At 37.2% G+C, this 21,149-nt stretch overlaps 2 protein-coding genes across 6 annotated transcripts in view; one reads left to right on the top strand and one right to left on the bottom strand.

Moving 5' to 3' along the window:
* Positions 1 to 13,629, bottom strand: part of SRSF11 (serine and arginine rich splicing factor 11) — a 46,573-nt gene extending 32,944 nt beyond the window's left edge. For all 4 annotated transcript variants that reach the window (XM_021667751.2, XM_021667752.2, XM_021667753.2 and 1 more), the window contains exon 1: positions 13,545 to 13,629. The gene's annotated coding sequence lies outside the window, so the exon portion shown is untranslated. The remainder of the gene's footprint in view (positions 1 to 13,544) is intronic.
* A 118-nt stretch (positions 13,630 to 13,747) lies between these two features.
* LRRC40 (leucine rich repeat containing 40) overlaps positions 13,748 to 21,149 on the top strand; it is a 77,457-nt gene continuing 70,055 nt past the window's right edge. The window contains exon 1 of one of the 2 annotated variants that reach the window (XM_012442557.2): positions 13,748 to 13,935. In XM_012442557.2, coding sequence (XP_012297980.2) covers positions 13,785 to 13,935 — 151 coding nt within the window. In that variant the 5' untranslated portion in view covers positions 13,748 to 13,784. The remainder of the gene's footprint in view (positions 13,936 to 21,149) is intronic. The other variant, XM_012442558.3, reaches the window with a different exon arrangement.

Genomic DNA, 21,149 nt, shown 5'->3' with positions numbered 1-21,149 from the left:
ATAAATGTGCTGAATACACGCACAAATATACCTTAATGACAACGTCATTTAAGACAGTTTGCTAAATAATTTACTTGACCTTGAATGTTTTTAGAGGTAAAACCTGAAGCCTTAACATTAGTGAATACCTCTCGGCACAATGCAGTCAAGATGCAATATGGGAGAGATTAGAGCACAAGGTTATTGATATTTGGATGCAGAGCCAACTGGCTAAGTGACTTTCACTAGTGCTTATACAGAAAACAGATGGGTTGACTGAATGTGAGCCTCAACAAAATTACAAATTATGGCCTTCATAGAAACCAACTAGCATTAGCTAGAGCCAAGACTTTCAAAGAAAAGCATACAGTTGTCTCTCAGTATCTGTGAGGGATTGGTTCCAGGACCCTCCACAACTATCAGAATCAGAGGATGCTCAAATACCCTACATAAAATGGTGTTGTGTGGTAGTGCATTGGGTCTGTATCCATAGGCTCCATGTATGTGGATTCAACCAACCTGGGATTGAAAATATGTGGGAAAAAATTGATGGTCTAAACGTGTATAGACTTTTCATTTCTTGTCTAACAACTATTTACACAGCATTTACATTGTATTATTATTAGTATAGAGATGATTTAAAATATTTGGGAGAATGTGCACAGATTATATACAAACACTATACTATTTTACATAAAGAACTTGAGCATCTGTGGATTTTGGTATCCTCTGGGGTCCTGGTATCAATTCCTCACCAATACCTACCTCAGGAGGGGTATGACTGTATTTGCATATAATGTAAGCACATCCTTTCATACACTTGAGTAACCCTTATCTAAAATGCTTGGGACCAGACGTGTTTTGAATTTTTAAAAACGATTTTGGAATATCTGCATTATATTTACTGATTTAGCATCCCTAATGCTAACATTTAAATCTGAAATGCTCCAATGAGCATTTATTTTGTGTCATGTCAGTGCTCAAAAAGTTTCAGATTTTGGAGCATTTTGGATTTTGGTTTTTTGGATTAGGGATACTCAACTTTTAATACTAAATACAATATAAATGCTTTGTAAATAGCTGTTATACTGTATTTCTAAAAATTTTTATTATTTTTAATGTCATTATTTTTTATTTTTTTGAATATTTTTGATAGGGGTTGGTTAGACCCAAGTATGTGGAACACATGGTTATGGAGGATGATTGTTATGACTAATTGTAAGTCACTCATAAATGAGTATCTGTGAATACAAAAATGTCTGGCAATTTATTTACTCATTTTGAATCAGACATATGTAACTGCCAGTTACAGATTTTTAATAGTTTAACATTTATTGGGAGTGCCTATTATATACCACACATATTAAAATATTTGATGATAAAAGGACAAATAACAGAAGGGGAGGGTTCATACCTTTTTCTTTTTTTCCTTAAATGTTAACACTTACTAATTCTCTGTGATAGGTACACAGAAATCTTTTATATGACTCTACATTTTTCTGTATGTTTGACATATTTCATAATTAAAATTACAAATTCAAACCAAAGAAAAAGATAGTTGTGATAAAATCCTTTAAACCACCAGAAGCCAATTTATGTATAACTTACTGAACAAATAGATGCTACTTTGCTATAGAGAAACAAAGTGGCAAAAAAGTTTATTCAAATAAAGAGGACTTTAAAATATTTTATTTTCAAATCATTTAGCAGCTACCAAAGAAAAAAAATTCACTGAATTTAAAGTTAGAAGGCTAGCTTAAAATACCAGCCCTGTCACTAAGCATGTGATTTTAGAAAATTTCACTTCATTTCTAAAAACCTGTGTCAGTTTGTCAGTCAAATGAAGAGTTGAATCATAATTTTGAAGATTCTTGTAGGTTTAATAAGTAGATTGATAATTATGTTAATGTCTATTTCACATAGGAATAAGACATATACCTAAAGACAAATAACAAATATATTAAAGCAAGTAACAAATATGTCCAATTTATGACAGTTTTAAATCACTTCAGATTTATTTAGGCTCACAATTAAACAAGGCTATAGAAAAGATAGAATCTCGAGACAGAATTCATGCCTGTTTTATTCACTATAGCTACAGTATCATTAAGAGACAGTCAAAAAAACTCACAAATCTTTTCAAATATTATGTACCTAACTCTGTTCCAAGGATTTTCCTAGCTGCTGGAAATAGAGCAGGGAAAATGAAGTGAATGTCCCTGCTATCATAAAACTTCAGGTCTAGTATGGTAAACTTTCAATAAAAAAACACAAATATGAAAGGAGTAATGTGTTGTGATGAAATGAAATAGGACAGAGGATGGCGGAAAAAGTGTTATCTGCTGAGACCTTACTAAAAGGAAGAAGCAGGCCATTTGAATTTCTGGAGGAAGAGTATTCCAGACAGAGGAAATAACAAATTAGACCCTAAGGATAAGAACAAATTTGAATCAAGAAAAGTTAGAAGACTACTGTTTATGAAGTGAATGCATTCCAGTTTATATTTCAGAGAGACATAGAAATCTTGTCATATGGAAAGTGAAGTGAAGGAAGTATGCACAGAGAAGGTTCAATTAGCACATCTTTGGAGGTAAGGGAAGGCTTTTAGTTATATATAAACGATAATTATTATCAGTTTTATTGTAAGATAATGCAGCTGGTTATGGTGGCTCATGCCTGTAATCCCAGCACTTTGGGAGGCAGAGATGGGCGGATTGCTTGAGCCCAGTTGTTTGGTACCAGCCTGGGCAACATGGAGAAACCCCATCTCTACAAAAAATACAAAGAAGTTATCAGGGTGTGGTGGTGTGCACTTGCGGTCGCAATTACTTAGGAGGCTAAAGGGGAGGATCACATGAGCCTGAAAGGTCAAAGCTGCAGTGAGCTGAGATCGTGACACTGTACTCCATGTCTGGGTAACAGGGTGAGACCTTATCTCAAAAGAAAAAAAGTCAAACCTAACATTTGGCTTATAAAGTCACATTATAGAAAAGTACATGATTTCGTACATACTTTGAAACACAGGATGTAACTTACAGGTTCCCCATAATACTTTGAAGATTCACAGGTAGGACAGGTAGGGAACCACTCCTGCCACATTGGAAAAAAAAATTAAACTGGTGCTTGATATTAGCAAGAAAGCATGTCAAATAATATTAGACAATGAGGCTTTATACACATCCTTAAAACAATACCAATCCTCTTAATCCTAATGAACATGCTTTAGTTCTTTCCCATCTCAAGCTTCTAAAAATATCTTCATATTTAGATAGAAGATCTTTTATATAAAAGAGAGAAGGCACAGGTATGCATAATCACTACCCACTGGACACCCTGTTTACAGTTGGATAAATCAAGTTACTTTTGTTTTTGTTAGCCACTTTTGCTCACACTAATGGAAAAGATGGTGGAGTCCTCCCAATTGACACAATTTTGCTAATCAGCACAAGCAACAGGCCTTTTATGAAATTGTTAAATAACTCTTTCCTCCACCGCCAAGCAAATACATTTTTTGGGACTAGAGAAGGCAATGTATCAATCTTTTGGTTTCCGGTACCTAATAATATTATACTGGAACAAGTCCAGCATTAGACAAAAATCTACCATCACCTATGTGCCAGAAACTTTACAAATGCCTCATATAATCTGCTGAACTCTGTAAGGCAGATGGCTTATCACTAAAGTATATATAAGGGTATGTATACAGCAAAGGCTCTGTGAATGATGATACTGTATTTGTATCCATTTAGAGGGAAATTTGGTTGAGTAAACTCTCGAAGTATTTCACTATAATCTTTTTTCCCCTTTAGCTATAGAGAGCAATAAGAAAAACTCAGGAAATAAATTGCTGATTACAAATCCATAAGTTTCAAAAAACTTGTCTGCAGGCCAGGAGTGGGGGCTCATGCCTGTAATCCCAACACTTTGGGAGGCCGAGGCGCGCAGATCACTTCAGGCCAGGAGTTCAAACCAGCACGGCCAACATGATGAAACCCCACCTCTACTAAAAATACAAAAATTAGCTGGGCTTGATGGCGTGCAACTGTAGTCCCCACTATTTGGGAGGCTGAGGCAGGAGAATCGCTTGAACCCAAGAGGTGGAGGTTGCACTGAGCTGAGATTGTACCACTGCACTCCAGCCTAGATGACAGGGCAAGACTCTGTCTCAAACCAAAAAACAAAAAAAACTTATCTGCAGATGTATTTTAATTTCTATTTCTAATTGTATAAATTAGATAGTTCTAATTCTACAAATTGATACAATTTTATAAATATTAGTGTCTATTTAAAAATCAAATTGTGAATCCTATGCTCCCATTTCTTCATCTAAATGAAGGGCTGATAAGGATGAGTTCGCACTAGAGAACTGACTGAAAGAAAAAAGAACACATGGACACATATACTAGGACAGAAAAAAGTCTACCGAAGTTTATTTTCAAATACTTCTTTAATATCGTTTAATATATATTGTCTTATAGCAAGGATTTTATATGTATGTTTTTAAATTGACAGAGCAGGGTCTGTGAACACCCTGAAATTATAGGCAAAAATCTATCTGTGATTTTTTCATAGCTTTGTTTTATGATTAACATAGAGAAAAAAAGTATTAGAACATTAAGATACTGTTGCTTGCATCCATATGCACAGTATTCACAGCTATAGTGCACATGTATGGCTTGGAAAACAGAGTCAATTTATTTGTACAGATTTGCTTGGGTTTTTTATTTAATCTGCTCAAAAGAAACATTTGGCTGGGGAAGCTCCAGACACTGATTACTCAATAATATCTTCTATGTTATAAAACATTCTTTTGGAGTCTCAACTGACAAAAAGCCATTGGAGGGAATGCTTCACAATCTTAAAAAAGAAAAAAAAGTTCAATGCAAGAAAATATCCAGTAGATTATATGTATCTTTACCTCTAATAGTTTCATGCATTTTAATATTAGCTTTTTGTAATTAAGGAATTAGATATATGCACCATTTGACCTTTTATGTTTTCTCCCCCATGTGATAAAATTAACTTTCTCTTCATAAAGGAAAATTATTTTTTAAAGATTTACTTAAAACTTGAAAAAAAAAGAAAGTGTATGTACTCAAATCAGTATATTTTATTAATAAGACTGAATTACATTAATTGAATGCTTTCAAAATGACCTTCAATCCTCAAAACACTTAAAAGGTGCTAGAGTAATTAATAATGAAGGCCCTAGAGTCACCTGAAGGGGCTCTACCAATTAAGATAATTGTTTGAACTTTCGCTCATTACTTGGTGTTTCAATTTCCTTATTTAAACTAAGAGGGTAATAATAATGCCCACCTCATTGGGGTTGTTGTGAGGATAAGTGAGAATACTAATACAAATGCTTAGAATAAATTAATTAATTACTATTATAATGACTACTCTATAAATAAAGAAATTAAGGCTTAGAAAAGTTAAGCAATTTGTCTAACATATAAAGCAAGTAATAGCAGAGTGGGGATTAAAAAAAAACAACCAGGTACTACATCTCTCTCCAAAGCCTGTGTTTCTACTACGTTGTACTGTCTTCTACTATGTCTTGTCATAATAAATCCAGAAAAATTTAAACTCACATGAAAGATATGACTCTTCTAGTTAGTTTACATAGTGAGAACAGTTTCTTATTTAGACTTCACATTTTATCATAGGTTTTTTGTGGAATGTTAAAAACAGCAATAAGTTTAATGTTAAATATTCAAACTATATGAATGTAAAAACATAGGTGGCTTCTATTGTACTCCCTGATTCTACCCCCCTATGAGTGTTCTCATTTACTGTAATAAGTACTTCCTCTAACTAACCACATGAGCTAATGTGTCCCTTACATGAAAAATGGGGATAATGATGCCATTTGAAGTTTCTAAAAATATAAACACAAAACACTTAGCAGAGTGCCCAACACCATAGGCACTCAACAAATGTTACATGTCATTACAGGAAAGTCAGTTTCCAGCTCTCCATTTCCTCATCTTTTCTTTCTTTTTTTTTTTTTGATCCGGAGTCTGGCTCTGTCACCCAGGCTAGAGTGCAGTGGTGTGATCTTGGCTCACTGCAACCTCCACCTCCCGGGTTCAAGCGATTCTCCTGCCTCAGCCTCCCAAGTAGCTGGGATTACAGGTACCCACCACCATGCCCAGCTAATTTTTGTATTTTTAGTAGAGACGGGGTTTCACTGTGTTGGCTAGGCTGGTCTTGAACTCCTGGCCTCATGATCCACATGCCATGGCCTCCCAAAGTGCTGGGATTACAAGTGTGAGCCACCGTGCCCGGCCCTTCTTTTCTTTTATTATACTTTTTTTGAGGCAGGATCTTGTTCTATCTCCCGGGTTGAAGTGCAGAGTTGAAAGCAGCCTCAAACTCATGGGTTCAAGTGATCCGCCTGCCTCAGCCCTTTACCCCCACCCCTCCAGAAGCTGGGACTATAGGCTTATGCCACCACACCCAGCTAATATTTTAAACTTTTTGTAGAGACAGGGTTTCCCTATATTGCCCAGACTGGTCTTGAACTCCCACCAGGGCATCCTAAAGTGCTGGGATTACAGGCATGAGCCGCCATACTTGGCTTTCCTTATCTTTTCAGTTGATGACTAATAACAGTAATACTTGTCTTACCTTACAGCATTATTGTCAAAATTAAATTGATAAGAAAATACCCTGTAAACAGTTAAGTTATAGTAAAGATGAATTATACCATTATTAGATGCCCCTTCTCCTGTAAAAGGCTACTGCAATGCAAACATGACACAACATGAACAGATTTCAAATTTTCATAATCATTTTGATCCTAAAGCAGTATATTACCAATAGCATGCATAAGTAGATGACAGCTTAACATTACTTTTCTCATAAGACACAAATATGTCCATGAAAAACTCATTCTAGGAAAGCTTCAATTACTTTTGTATATTTTTAGAGCAAGAATATTATTCTTATTTGCAAAAGACACAAACGGCTGCACATACCTTTGATTAATATTAAATTAAAATAGCCAGGCATGATAGCTCACGCCTGTAATCCCAGCACTTTGGGAGGCCTAAGTGGGCGGATCACATGAGGTCAGAAATTCGAGACCAGCCTAGCTAACATGGCAAAACTCCATTTCTACTAAAAATACAAAAATTAGTTGGGTGTGGTGACATGCATCTATAATCTCAGTTACTTGGGAGGCTGAGGCAGGAGACTGGCTTGAATCCGGGAAGCAGAGGTTGCAGGGAGCCAAGATCATGTCACTGCACTCCAGCTTAGGTGACAGAGTGAGACTCCATCCCAAAAAAAACAAAAACAAAAACAAACAAACAAACAAAACATAAAAATAAATTAATTGATTAGAAGTACTGTGACATGGGTCAAAACAAAAAAACTATCAAATAACCAAAGCACAATATTGAAAAAGTAAAGTATTACTCACAATTTTACTAAAATTAAAAAATTTTAGTTCCTAAAAATAAAGCACAGTAAGTAGTTTTTAAGGGCCATGTTTCTTTCCTGCAATTGCCACCCCAGTCACTTGTTGTTAGTTTCAAGTCACAATTAGCTCAGGCTGAAATCTAAAGCACTTGGATATATTGATCAAGTAATTATTTTAGGGGAGGGATAAGATGGTAGAGATGGAATATTTCTAGGAAATGAGTTAAAAAGAAAAGCAAAAATGTCAGCACCTCTAAGATGGTCATAAAGTTGTACTGATGGTTGACAAATTTAGCGTTGAGTGAAAAACATGTACCTCTGGAATGATGATGTCTGGGTTCACAGATTTGCATCACTGGTACCCAAGTATTTAAATGTTCACTATTTCAACACTCCAGCGATGTATACCTTTCAAATATTTAAGTATATGTAACTGTGATATTGCAAAGGATGGGAAAAAAAAAACTCAGGTAGAAAAAAATTGTAAGCAGTTTTGAAGGTATTCTGAAAGCTAAACTAGGACTTATCAAATTATAATTGTGAGTATAAATATGTGGCCTAGAAATCTGAGTATCAAATTTTAAATTAATAATCTATTGATTGTGATTGTTAACAAACTACCAGATTATTCAGATTTTTCCCCTTAAGTTGACATTAAGGATAAAGTCTCAGGGACCATATTTTGTCTTGTTAAAACTGTAGGTGAGCTTTGCTATATGAACAGTATTTGTCATTCATAAACATTTACTGTCTTTCCCTTTTTAAAGTAAATGAAATTGCAAGCAGAATCCAACTGAACAAAACTGTGGGTGGGACGGGGTGGATAGAAAGTCAAATTTTAAAATAGTGGATTTTGATTGATTGTTTTTAAAACAGACTTACTCAGTAGTGTATGTGGTAATACAAAGATAGGGTTTGGTGCCCTAACTTTACTTCTGTATTACTTTACTAGTTTAAAGTCCCCCACCCCCCCAAAAAAAATCATAAAATCTGTACAATTAATACAAAATCTGAGACTTTAAGTCAAAGAACGTATTAAAAGAGCAAGAATACTGCACTAGCTATTAAAGGTTAGGAGTAACAATCACTGTGAATAATAGGAAATACTTCCAGCTGATTTTAGAACAACTAATAAACAAATCTCAATATTATAGTGCTTTTTTGAAAATGACATAAGCAGGACTAGTTTACCACCACCCTTGTTTCAGTTTCTTTTATAATATAATAAAATAAACCAGGAAAAAAAACCCAAAATTAAAAGCATTTTTGTTAATTTTTTTATACTAATGCTTCTACCTTCAAGTAAATAAAACTAACATGTAAAAAAAGCCTTTATGTAAGAGAGAAAAAAAGTTTCCTAAATCTGGGGACTGAAATTTTTTTGTGTTGAAAGTAGAGAGAGCTGGGCATGGTGGCTCATGACTGTAATCCCAGGCTTACAGGGTTTCACTCTGTTGCCCCGGCTGGAGTACAGTGACGCAATCTTAGCTCACTGCAACCTCTGCCTTCTGTGGTCAAGCTATCCTCCTACCTCAGCCTCCTGAGTAGCTGGGATCACAGGTGGTACACCACCATGCCCACGTAATTTTTGTATTTTTTGTAGAGATAGAGTTTCAACATGTTGCTCAGGCTGGTCTTGAACTCCTGAACTCACAGGATCTGCCTGCCTCGGCCTCCTGAAATGCTGGAATTATAGGCATGAGCGATGATACCTGGCCAGTCCCAGAACTTTGGAAGGCTGAGGTGGGAGGACTGCTTGAGCCTGGGAGTTTGAGACCAGTCTGGGCAATATAGGGAGGTCCTATCTCTATAAAACATTAAAAAATTAGCTGGATGTGGTGGCATGAGCCTACAGTTGCAGCTACTGGGGGGCATGGGTTGAAGGCTGAGGCCAGAAGATCACTTGAACCAGAGTTTAAGGCTGCGGTGAACTCTTCATTTCAGCCTGGATGACAAAGCGAAACTCTGTCTCGGAAAAAAAAAAAGAAGAGAGAAAATACTAGAATCAAATATTAAACCTCCTAGAGCAAGCTGTTTCACAATTCAAAAGTATGTTAAGAGAAGCAGGGAGAGCAAAGAATATACAAATGCATTATTCTAAAGAAAATGCACTCTTTCCATTAGAAAAAATTACCATACACAACTCTAATAACATAATACAAATTTCAAAGTCACATTTGAAACGATAAAAATGCAAAATATGTACTGCCTTCACAGAAAAGAAAAGAATGTCTTCTCGGCCAGGCATGGTGGCTTTTGCCTGTAATTCCAACACTTTGGGAGGCCAAGGCAGGTAGGCTGCTTGAGCCCAGGAGTTTGAGAACAGCCTGGGCAATATGGCAAAACTTTCTCTCTACACACACACACAAAAAAAATCAAAGTGCCTGTAGTCCCAGCTAGTTGTGAGGCTGAGGTGGGAGGATCCATTGAGCCAGGGGATTCCTTGAGCCCGGGAGGTCAAGGCTGCAGTAAGCCTGAGCAACAGAGTGAGACTCTGTTCCAGAAAAAAAAAAAAAAAAGAATGTCTTCTCCTAGTTACTTTTAAAAATGACGATGAAAGACCTGAAGGGAAAACAAATGTGAAATAGCAAATCTAAATTTTTAAAGAAAATGTTCTCTCCATAAATAACTTTTACAGTAAGATATGAGCTCTCCTAGATAAGTCTATTCTGAAAGACAAACACAATACAATTCGAAATAGGCTAAATTTGTTACTTTACAAAAAAAGAAACTTCCTAGACTGTCTGCAAAACAAATACACTTTGCTCTTACTTGACTCCATTTTATAAACAAATGTGCTTGCAAATCTGCACAAATTAACTCAATTTACTCTTACTACAATTTCATCCCAACAATTGGACCTTTCATCTATGTCTTAATAAATTTTAATGGTAGAGACAAGCTGCTCTATACTTTGATAACAGTCTAGGCTTACTATAAATTTGGTTTCTTCTCTTTCTTTTTTCATTTAGCAAAAAGAAGCTCAAAGAGGGAAGCCTTTCATCACTTAAATAAAATGAATATAGTAAATACTAGCTAGACAAGTCCATTACAAAAGGTAGCTGTGTAGCAGTCTCCAGCCGTGAAACAGGAGACATTTATTTCATATTATTTTAGTAATGTACATATAAAGTCATTTTTTCTAAAAAAGCAAATACTTTGACTTAAATGCCAGTGTTGAAAGAGTTAAAGTTTTTGCTTTCAGTGTATTCTTCTTAAAGTAAAACTGAAATACAGAGTTAATTCTCACATAAATATATACACCTACTTCATAAAGAAGCTCAATTGAAGTTGATTAGCTTTCAGTTTCCATCACTTTGAGATAAAACATATTATTTTCTTTATTCCATAAGGTAAAAATTTTCACTGTCACTTGCTCAATTTGCACTTACTACATAAATACAATACAGCAGGCTGGGTGTGGTGGCTCACACCTGTAATCCCAGCAGTTTGGGAGGCTGAGACGGGTGGATCACATGAGGCCAGGGGTTTGAGACCAGCCTGGCCAACATGCTGAAACCCTGCCTCTATTAAAAAAATACAAATAAATTAGATAGGCATGGTGGCACACACCTGTAATCCCAGCTACTTGGGAGGCTGAGGCAGGAGAATCACTTGAAGCTGGGAGGCGGAGGTTGCAGTGACCAAGATCGAGCCACTGCACTCCAGTCTGGTTGATAGAGCTAGACTTCATCTCAAAACACCCCCCCACCCCGACCACACACACACTGTATTACAGTTAAGTAGTAACATTCTTACATATGTCAGTTTATATCTATTGGAGTTTACCACAAGCATATGGCCACCTGGATTTTTTTTCAGAATTACTCTTTGCCATCAAACAGGATATACTTTCCTTTAATACAGGATCATTAAATGTCAATAATGAAATATTTAAGAACAACAAATTTAAAGATTACACCTTGCTGTTATTTTTTAATAAATTGAACTAGGCAGGGTGTGGTGGCTCATGCCTGTAATCCCAGTGCTTTGGAAGGCCCCAGATGGAAGGACAGCTTGAGGCCAGGAGTTAAAAACCATCTTTGGCAACACAGACAGACTCGTTTCTACCAAAAATAAAAACAATTAGCTGGGCACGGTGGTGTGATAGCTACTCAGGAAGCTGAGGTGGGAGCACTGTTTGAGCCCAGTATTTCGAGGTTGCAGTGAGCTGTGATCACACCACTATACTTAAGCATGGGTGACAGAATGAGACATGGTCTCTTAAAAAAAAAAAATTGAAAGGAAAGAAGAATCTGTTGTAGGGGGAGGGCTGGTTACTGTAAAATTTTATACTTGACCAATTCATTTTTCCAAAGGTAGTTTGTTACTTCCCACAAAAGAGAAAAAGGTGGTTCTTTAATAAATCTTAAAAACAACTTGTGTCTCTTACAATGAGTGCAGGGTTAAAAAAAAAAAAAAAAAAAAGACAAGTTAGGAATTATGGAAAGCCACTAGGGAAGTCATGGTGATTAAAAAGAAAAGTTTTGGAGACGGTCTAGGTTCAAATTCTTGGTCATGCTACTCAGAGAAACTTTTGACGTTGGTAAGTTTCTTTACCCCTTTTAGCCTCAAATTCCTCATCTAAAAAATTAGTCACTGTGTTAAATAAGAAATAGCAAATAGAGGTATTAGCACTGAGCCTAGTATGGGCCCAATAAGGCAGCTATTACCATTAATGTGAAGACAAGCTGACCAGGGACCTCATTAATAACGTTGCAAAAGCTACTATGGTCGTTTTGCTTCAAAACCCACTCTTGGCTGGGCACGGTGGCTCACACCTGTAATCCCAGCAATTTGGGAGCCCGAAGTGGGAAGATCGCTTGAGGCGGGGAGTTTGAGACTAGCCTGGCCAACATGGCGAAACTCCGTCTCTACTAAAAAGTACAAAAATTAGGCGTGGTGGCACGCACCTTATAATCCCAGCTACTGGGGAGGCTGAGGCAAGAGAGTCGCTTGAACCGGGAGGCGGAGGTTGCAGTAAGTCGGGATCACGTCAGTGCACTCCAGCTCGGGCGACAGAGCGAGACCTTGTCTCAAAAAAACAAAAACCCACTCTCTTCCTTTCTTAATAGAGTAACAACTACTGGTAACTTTCTCTTGTTCGATATTAGTGTAAATGTCTCTACAGAACTACGGGAAAAAAAAAGGGTAGAGTTAAAAACCGAATTTTACAGGTAGCAATAACCTGGACTCAGGTAAAAGTGCATGATGCATAATTTGTCAAAGGGCCCTCATCCAACTATTCTACCAATCCTCAGTAGACCTGATGGGGGTTAGAAGGGTATTCACCGGCATATGATTTCAAAACAGAATCACTTCAGGCAAATGAATAGTCTAGCACCCAGGATAGTACATACTAGGCAGGATTAATCTTAATCATTACTTGTTGAATTAATCAATAAGCCTTACATTTCAGATGGAAACTTTAATTTCCTAGGAAACACCGACTTATTGAACAAAATTTTCATTTGCTATTATTCTGAACTTACCAAGAGCTCAAGATTCAAGTTTTTATTTTCACTTGATTATTTCAAAAACCGTATGCGGTAGGAATTATCCCTAAAGTAATGAAAACAAGGAATGAGGTTTACAAGCGGTTGAGTAAACTGCCTAAAGTTAACATAGTTTGTAAAGTATAGAAGCAGCGGAGATTTGAACTCGCTTTTTAGGGCTCCAAAATCCAAGCTGTCTGAGCGTCACTAAAGCTTGTACCACTACTTGTCTCCCTAAACTGGTACACAGAACATTTATTACATTTTAACGTTTTTCGTCTTCTATGTTGCCAGTGCTTCCATTTCACATTACCTCCTTTGCTGGGCTATACCCTCTATACAACGAGAATGGTGTCAGAGTACAGGCCCTAAGAACAGAAAATCTGTTTTGCTCCGTACGCCGGAGGTCTGGCGCCACCACCACAAGCGACAAACACAGGCTGGGGTCCAGAAAGGCTGCCGACCGCGCCCAGATCTCAAGTTTTAGTCAAGGCCCACGTTCAGACTAGGAGAGGGGAGAAGAGAGGTTATCTTTCCCGATACGCTCGCCACGGTGGAAGCACTGAGGATAAGGTTGGAGTCGCAGTAACAGTGCAAGCAATAAACCCGAATGCCCCTTTTAAGCCCGTTAAACGCACTTACTTGAGCGAAGTAATTCTAGAACGGTACGCCGGCACCGGCAACGGAAAAGGCTTCTCTGTCCTCCAGCCCAGGGGCTGGTGCTGACGACATCTGGGCTGCGCCGCAGAGAGTGAAGGCCCAGCGCGAGGCCGCGATCCCAGTGCACAGAGCGCGCGCTCACGAAAGGGGCGGGGCATCCCAGCGGCACCACCTTTAAGCGTCGTGGGCGGAGCTGCAGTTTCTGGACCTGGGACTTTGAACATGTCGCGCATGAAGCGGGTGGCGGGGCCGGATCCCCGCGCTGGTTTCAAAGCAGGTGGTAGAGACTGCGGTACCTCGGTACCCCAAGGGCTATTGAAGGCAGCGAGGAAGAGCGGCCAGTTAAACCTGTCTGGTAGAAACCTCAGTGAAGGTAAGACCCAGAAGTACGACCCTATTGTGTCTCCTGTCAGAAAGCCTTTGGCCCAGGCGGCTTCCCTTTTCTCTGGGCTGGCTTTGGCCCCCTTTCTCAGACTGCTAGCCAGAATTTCTGTGCTCTGATCTAATCCCTTTGCTCATTTCGACCGGCTTGGTCAGCCTAGTTCAATTCCTTCCCAGGTTCCAGCAATCTCTGTTGATTGCTAAAAATACGGTCTAAATTTAAACGGGGCGCTTTCTGGAATTCCCACATTCTGTGGGATGAACAACATAATATGTGACGAAACTAGTTATCAGATCACAGGCAAATCGTTTGTTTCTTTGGGCCTTATTTTACTTCTCTTATTTTGATCTTCAAGGGCACTTACCAAAGCTAAAATTCTATATTTTATCTGCTCCTTTGTGAACCTGCACTGTTCCCTGCCGAGACGCCCTTCTGAATGCAACTGTGCAGAGTCCTAATTACAAGGAACAATGAGCATAATTTCTAAGTTGAAAATCAGAATAGATACCACACACAGTGTTTGAATGTGGGGACATCCTGAGAAACCTGGTAAAGACCAACAAACACAAATCTGTATACCATAAATAAATGGCCGGACGCTCTTCTGATTGTCGTGTGTGTGTGTGTGTGTGTGTGTGTGAGAGAGAGAGAGAGAGAGAGAGGGAGGGAAATGGAGAGATGGAGAAATAGAGCATTCCTCCTGTAATGTTTTTCTTCATTTATATTTAGGTTATAAGACTGATTAAAACCTTCCATTTTTCTTCTAATGATTGCTTTCTTATTGTGACAGTTATAAAGTAGATTAGGCAAACAAATACTTGCTGGATGAATAAAAGGACATATGAAAAAGAATCCCTACTCTGCCAAAAAGAGTTTTCGATCAATGGGAACGTAAACATTTTCAAACTACGTAGTTGTGCTTATATATATACTTGGTTTCCCCAAAACCTGGAACATTTTTCTCTAAACTTGCATACTTAAGTTATAGTTACCAACACTCTGTTCTCTTACCTGTTTAATTTTTAATAGCATTTATTACATCAGAATTTATATCATTTATGTTTTTTGTCTTCTCTGCCCTCCAACCAAAAAGTTAATTCCATGAAGTCAGTGAGCTTTGTTTTGTTTTGTTCATTGTTGTATTTCTATCGCTGAAAATAGTGCTTGAAAATATTTATATTTTCAAGTGATAGAAAATATTTCTATCACTGAAAATAGAGTCTTCTTAAATATTGTGGAAGCAATAAGTAAATGAATGAGTGTTCTGAAATCATAATTGGTGTGCTAGAATGTACTTACTGACTAGACTCAGGTGGTTTAGTCTGTTAAACCTTAAGAGAGCACATGGATTTTGACCCTTACTTCCGTAATGATATGGATAAGAAGTGCTTCGGTTATTGTTGTGTAATCAGAATCTAACACATTACCTGGTATATAAAATGATTTTAAATGAGTGAATAAACAGTATTTCATAGGAAGGAAAAATATAAATGGGAGAAGCTCATGGTATTTGTAGCTTTTATATAAAAAATGAATCCCTGTTACCATAATATAGAAGGTCTTTGCCTGTCTGGCTGTATGGATCCTTCAGTTTCGTCACTTGTCACTGAACCTTTGATAGGCAAACCAGTATAATTCTGAACTATTTGTGGTTCCTTACGGGGTCGTGCTTATCTTCCTATTTTTGCTCACATAACATTGAGATGGTTAATCACTCTGTGCCCTAATTTCTCATTTATTATGCAGGAATAATAACAGGACCTATTAAGGTTTAAATGAGATAATATGAGGTAAAGTGCCTGGTATATAAAAAGTACACGGTACAAATTCACCATTGCTGTCACCATGGCAGTAACCTTGTAACTGGTTTCCTGGAATTTTTACTTTACATCTCACTCTTGCTACTCCAGAGGCTGAGGCAGGAGGATCACTTGAGCCCAGGAGTTTAAGGCTGTAATGCCCTATGATTGCACCTGTGAATAGCCACTGCACTCTAGCCTGGACAGTATGGTGAGACCCTGTCTATAAACAACAACAACAACTACTACCCTCATTCTCTAAATCCTAGTGTCATTACCAAGAATCATTTTTCCAAAACAGATCTTACATCACTTAAAACATTCAATGACTTTCCATAGCCTAGAAGATAAAGTATAGGTAAAGTTTTTAGCACAGCATATGAAAACCTTTCTAAACTTTTCCCTTAACTATTTACTCTGTGGCCTCTTTTCAGCATCCTGTACTTTAATAATGACAGTAGCTCACACCTGTAATCCCAGCACTTTAGGAGATTGAGAGGCAGGAGGATCACTTGAGGCCAGGAATTCAAGACCAGCTTGGGGCAACATAGCGAGACCCCATCACTACAAAAAATAAAAGAATTAGATGGACGTGTTGATGTGCATCTGTAGTCCTAGCTACTTGGAAGACTGAGGTGGGAGGATCGCTTGAGCCTAGGAGTTTGAGGCTGCAGTGAGTGCTATGATTGTGCCATTGCACTCCAGCTTGGGCAACAGAGTGAGATCCTGTCTCTAAAATAATACTAATAATGATTTCCCCCAAACAACCATACTTTAAAATTTTTTAAAGAACTGTTTTAATGAAAGTTGAGCAGATGGTACATTATATTCCCATATACCCTCTGTTTCCAGCTTCCAGTTTCCTGTTATTAACATCTTGAATTAATGTAGAACATTTGTTATAATTGATAACCAATATTGATACATTATTATTAACTGAAGTTCATATTATTAACTGAAGTTTGTTAGGGTTCGTTCTTATTGTTGTACAGTTCTATGAAATTGACAAATGCATGTAATGTATCATACAGAATAATTTCACTGCCCTAAAAATTCCCTGTGCTCTACCCATTCATTCCTCACCCATCTTCCCCTGAACTGTGGGCAATCACTGATCTTTTTCTTGTTTCTGTAGTTTTACCTTTTCCAGAATATCTCTTAATTCAAATCATACCAGTATGTAACCTTTTTGAACTGATTTTTTAACTAATCAGTATGCATTTAAGGTTCATCCATGTATTTTCGATGACTTAATCATTTATTTCTTTTTATTGCTGAGTAATATTCCATTGTATGGATGTACCATTTTGTTTATCCATTCACCTTTTGAAACACATCTTGGATACTTCCAGTTTTTGTCAGTTATGAATAAAGCAGCTATAAACATTCATGTTCAGGTTTCTGTCTGGATATGTGTTCAGCTCATTTGGGTAAGAGCCTAGGAGCATGATCATTGGATCATATGATAAGATCTTATTGTTGATCATATTTGTCTTTTTATGCCACTTGTTTCTGCTCAGTAACTGATTATTCAGTGCATAAGTGACATATATAAATAGGCTGGTGGCTTGTTGGTTATGATTCTTAAATTTTGTGTCATATGAAGTCTAGATAAATGCTGCAGAGGTGTTTTTGACCTGGTCAAAAGTAATTACAGAAAGTGATTATTTTCTTTTCTGATAAACTTTTACTAACTTGTCCCTTGTGCTGATTCCTTGCACATTATTGTATTTTAATATATGTTAATTTAAAAAGTCTTATTGTCTTTATTTTTATCCCCAAATATTATTACCTCAAATTATGAATTAGATTCAAAAGATATTTAGTTTTTTTTCTTTTCTTCTTTTTTTTTTTTAATAGACAGAGTCTTTATGCTTTATATGTCACCCAGGCTGGAGTGCAGTGGCTCAATCATGGCTCACTGTAGCCTCAAAGTCTTGGGCTCAAGCTGTCTTCCCTCCTCAGCCTCTCAAGTAGCTAGGACTACAGATGTGTGTGCCATCAAATCCAGCTACTTTTTGTATTTTTTTGTAGAAACTGGGTCTCACTACATTGTCCAAGCTGGTCTTGAACTCTTGGATTCAAGCAATCCTGCCACCTCATCCTGCCAAAGTGCTTGGATTACACGCATGAGCCACCATGCCACGCTCAAAAGATATTTTAAGACATGGCTTCTTTCAGATTGCACTCTCTCTCTTGCTGTCTCTCTTGCACGCTCTCTCTCTCTCTCTCTATATATATATATATATATAGACAATGAGATATTTTATTTTAAATATATGAGATAAATATAAAACTATTTTGTATGCTATAGGGAGTTACACAGATACTTATTCAAATAGCATTTATTGTTTATCTACTATCTATGTTTCTTCCAGATCTAGTTGTAGAGGAAATAGATTAATGACACTTTCAGTTTATAGTCTCATAAATGTTTTAATGTAAGCTTTATTTATTATTAATAATTGTATTTGTTAAACAAATAATTAAAATTTTCATGTTATATTTCTTTCTCTCTCTTCACATTTACATAGTCATATTTGTAAAGCAGAGTTTTTTCTGTTCCTTCTTTTTTTAGAGGTAGGATCTCATTCTGTTGACCACGCTAGAGTACAGTGACATAATAGTTTATTGAACCTTGAATCCCTAGGCTCAAGTGATCTCCCGCCTCAGCCACCTGAATAGCTGGGACCACAGGCATGTACCATTATGCCCGGCTAATGTTTAAACTTTTCACAGAGATAGGGTCTTGCTATATTGCCCAGCTTGGTCTCAAATTCCTGGCATCAGCAATCCTCCTGCCTTAGCCTCCCAAAGTACTGGGATTATGGGTATGAGCCACTGTACCTGACCCCATTCTAGTTATTTCTCCATTAAGGAAACAAAACTTAGTCTTTAATTTTTACACATATAATGAAAAGCAGTTAGAATTCTCTTGTTTCTTGCTCTTAGATGGTAGCCTCCTTAAATAGAAATTTTCTTAATGGAAGCTGTACAAGGGCAGTGAGAGATTTTATTAACCTGATAGGATTATTAACTAGACTGTTAACTCAGTCCAGTGATAAAGAGCAAACAGGTAAACATGTATAGGTATAGTACATCTTGAAGGTATTAACTTTTACCCATAACTGGAACCTGGTTACTCTTTGGAGTGTTTAGGAATACAGTTGACCCTTAAATAATTCAGGGATTATAGGGCTGACTCCCTTGTGCAGTCAAAAACCCATGTATAACTTTTGACTCCCCTGAAACTTAACTACTCATAGCTTACTGTTGACTGGAAGCCTTACTGATGACATGAACAGTCAACATGTATTTGTATCTTACATGTATTATATACTATATTCTTACCAAACTAGAGAAAAGAAAATGTTATTAAGAAAATCATAAGGAAGAGAAAATATATTTACTATTCATCAAGTAGAGTGGATCATCATAAAGGTCTTCATCCTCATCATCTTCACGTTGAGCAGGCTAAGGAGGAAGAGGAAAAGGAGGGGATGGTCTTGCTTTCTTATCGATAGCAGAGGCAGCAGAAAATGCATATATAAGTGGACCTGTGCAATTCAAACTCATATGTGAAGGATAAAGTGTACTTTCTTTTTGTAGGCTCTAATTCTTTTTTGAAAATGCCGTTTATTATTTTCTTGTTTATAAAAGCATGTCTGTTGTAGAAAGATTAGAAACTATATAGAAAAGCATAAAAAGTGAAGAAGCCAGCCAGCATTAATCACTGTTAATGCTTTTGGAGATTTTTCTTCCAATACAGTGTGTGTGTGTATCTATGTATAATTTGACTTCTACTTTTAATTTAATTTGGTTTATTTATTTATTGAGACAGCATCTCACTCTGTTGCCCATGCTGGAATGCAGTGGTAAGATCACAGCTCACGGCTACCTTGGCCTCCTGAGCTCAAAAGTTATCTTCCCACCTCAGCCTTCCAGGTATCCGAGACTACAGGCATGTGCCACCATGCCTGGCCAATCTTTATATTTTTTGTAGAGATGAAGTCTTGCTATGTTGCTCAGACTGGTCTTTAACTCCTGAGCTCAAGTGCTCTGCCCACTTCAGCCTCCCAAAGTGCTAGGATTATAGGCATGAACTGTTGTGCCTGGCCCTACTTTTTATTTTTAATAAATTTAGAATTGTACTGACTCCTGTTTTTCTGACTTCTATTTGTACATTTTATTTTTTAATTTGTTTGTTTGTTTGAGACGGAGTCTCTCTCTGACACTGGGCTGGAGTGAGTGGTGCAGTCTTGGCTTATGCAACCTCTGTCTCCCGGTTCAAGTGATTCTTCTGCCTCAGCCTCCCTAGTAGTAGCTGGGACTACAAGTGCACACGACTATGTCTGGCTAATTTTTTGTATTTTTAGTAGAGACGAGGTTTCACCATGTTGGCCACTATGGTCTCAATCTCTTGACCTTGTGATCTGCCTGCCTTGGCGTCCCAAAGTGCTGGGATTACAGGCGTGAGCCACCGCGCCCAGCCTATTTGTATATTTTCATTGTCACTTGAAAAAAATCTTATTTTTAGTGGCTGTATGATAGTCCATCTTATGACTACATATGTGTCCATAATAGTCCATCTTAAGACTATATATAATATGACTGTATGTAATAGGACTAATTAATATGTATTAATATTTAAACATTCAAATTTTGTTAGCAATTTTTAAGTATCCATTCTGAGTGTAGTTCTATAACTTATTTAGAAAGATATTCTCAAATAGAAATAATTGTTAATAACCAACTTCTAAGAAAAATATTGTATGTGTAAGTGACAACTCTCTTTATGAGCCGCAACATGAGAAAATATTGTCAGTTTGATTCAATACAAATGTTGTAGTTCTTTTTCATTGGACTAGATAAAATGAAGATGGAGTTGTAAAGGAGGTGTTGATTGTTACTTTCCAGTTGCATGACCATGGCAGAAAAGTAGTGCAGGAAGGTTATTGAATGATTATCTAAAACCAAGGAAAAGTAAAAGGTGCCAGAGTTCGGACCAAAAGAATACTGTAAATTCTAATGGAAACTGTACTGTCGATCTGAAAGACAAATTGGTAAGAGGACAATTCATTAAACAAGCCATTCAAATTAGCTTGGAAACCAATTATTTGAAAGGGAAATATGGGCATAAGGCTATCCTGCCTTATTTTGAGGAGAGCAGTTTGGTTAGTTTTTGTTTGTGTAATTAAGTAATTAGGTCTAGGGCACTTAAGCATTAAGAAAACATACTGTTTTAGGATAATGAGAATTTACCTTATTCAATATGTATAGTTTATTAGGACAGAATAAAAAGTGTGACACAGGGTCGGGTGTGGTGGCTCATACCTTTTATCCCAGCACTTTGGGAGGCCGAGGCAGGCAGATCACTTGAGCCTAAAAGTTCAAGAGCAGCCTGGG

The sequence above is a fragment of the Aotus nancymaae genome, unplaced genomic scaffold, assembly GCF_030222135.1.
Source record: "Aotus nancymaae isolate 86718 unplaced genomic scaffold, 86718_ANA_hifiasm-v0.15.2.pri h1tg000007l, whole genome shotgun sequence".
Classification (NCBI taxonomy): domain Eukaryota; kingdom Metazoa; phylum Chordata; class Mammalia; order Primates; family Aotidae; genus Aotus; species Aotus nancymaae.
Note: the sequence above shows the minus strand (reverse complement) of the source record. Positions and strands in the feature narration are given on the sequence as shown.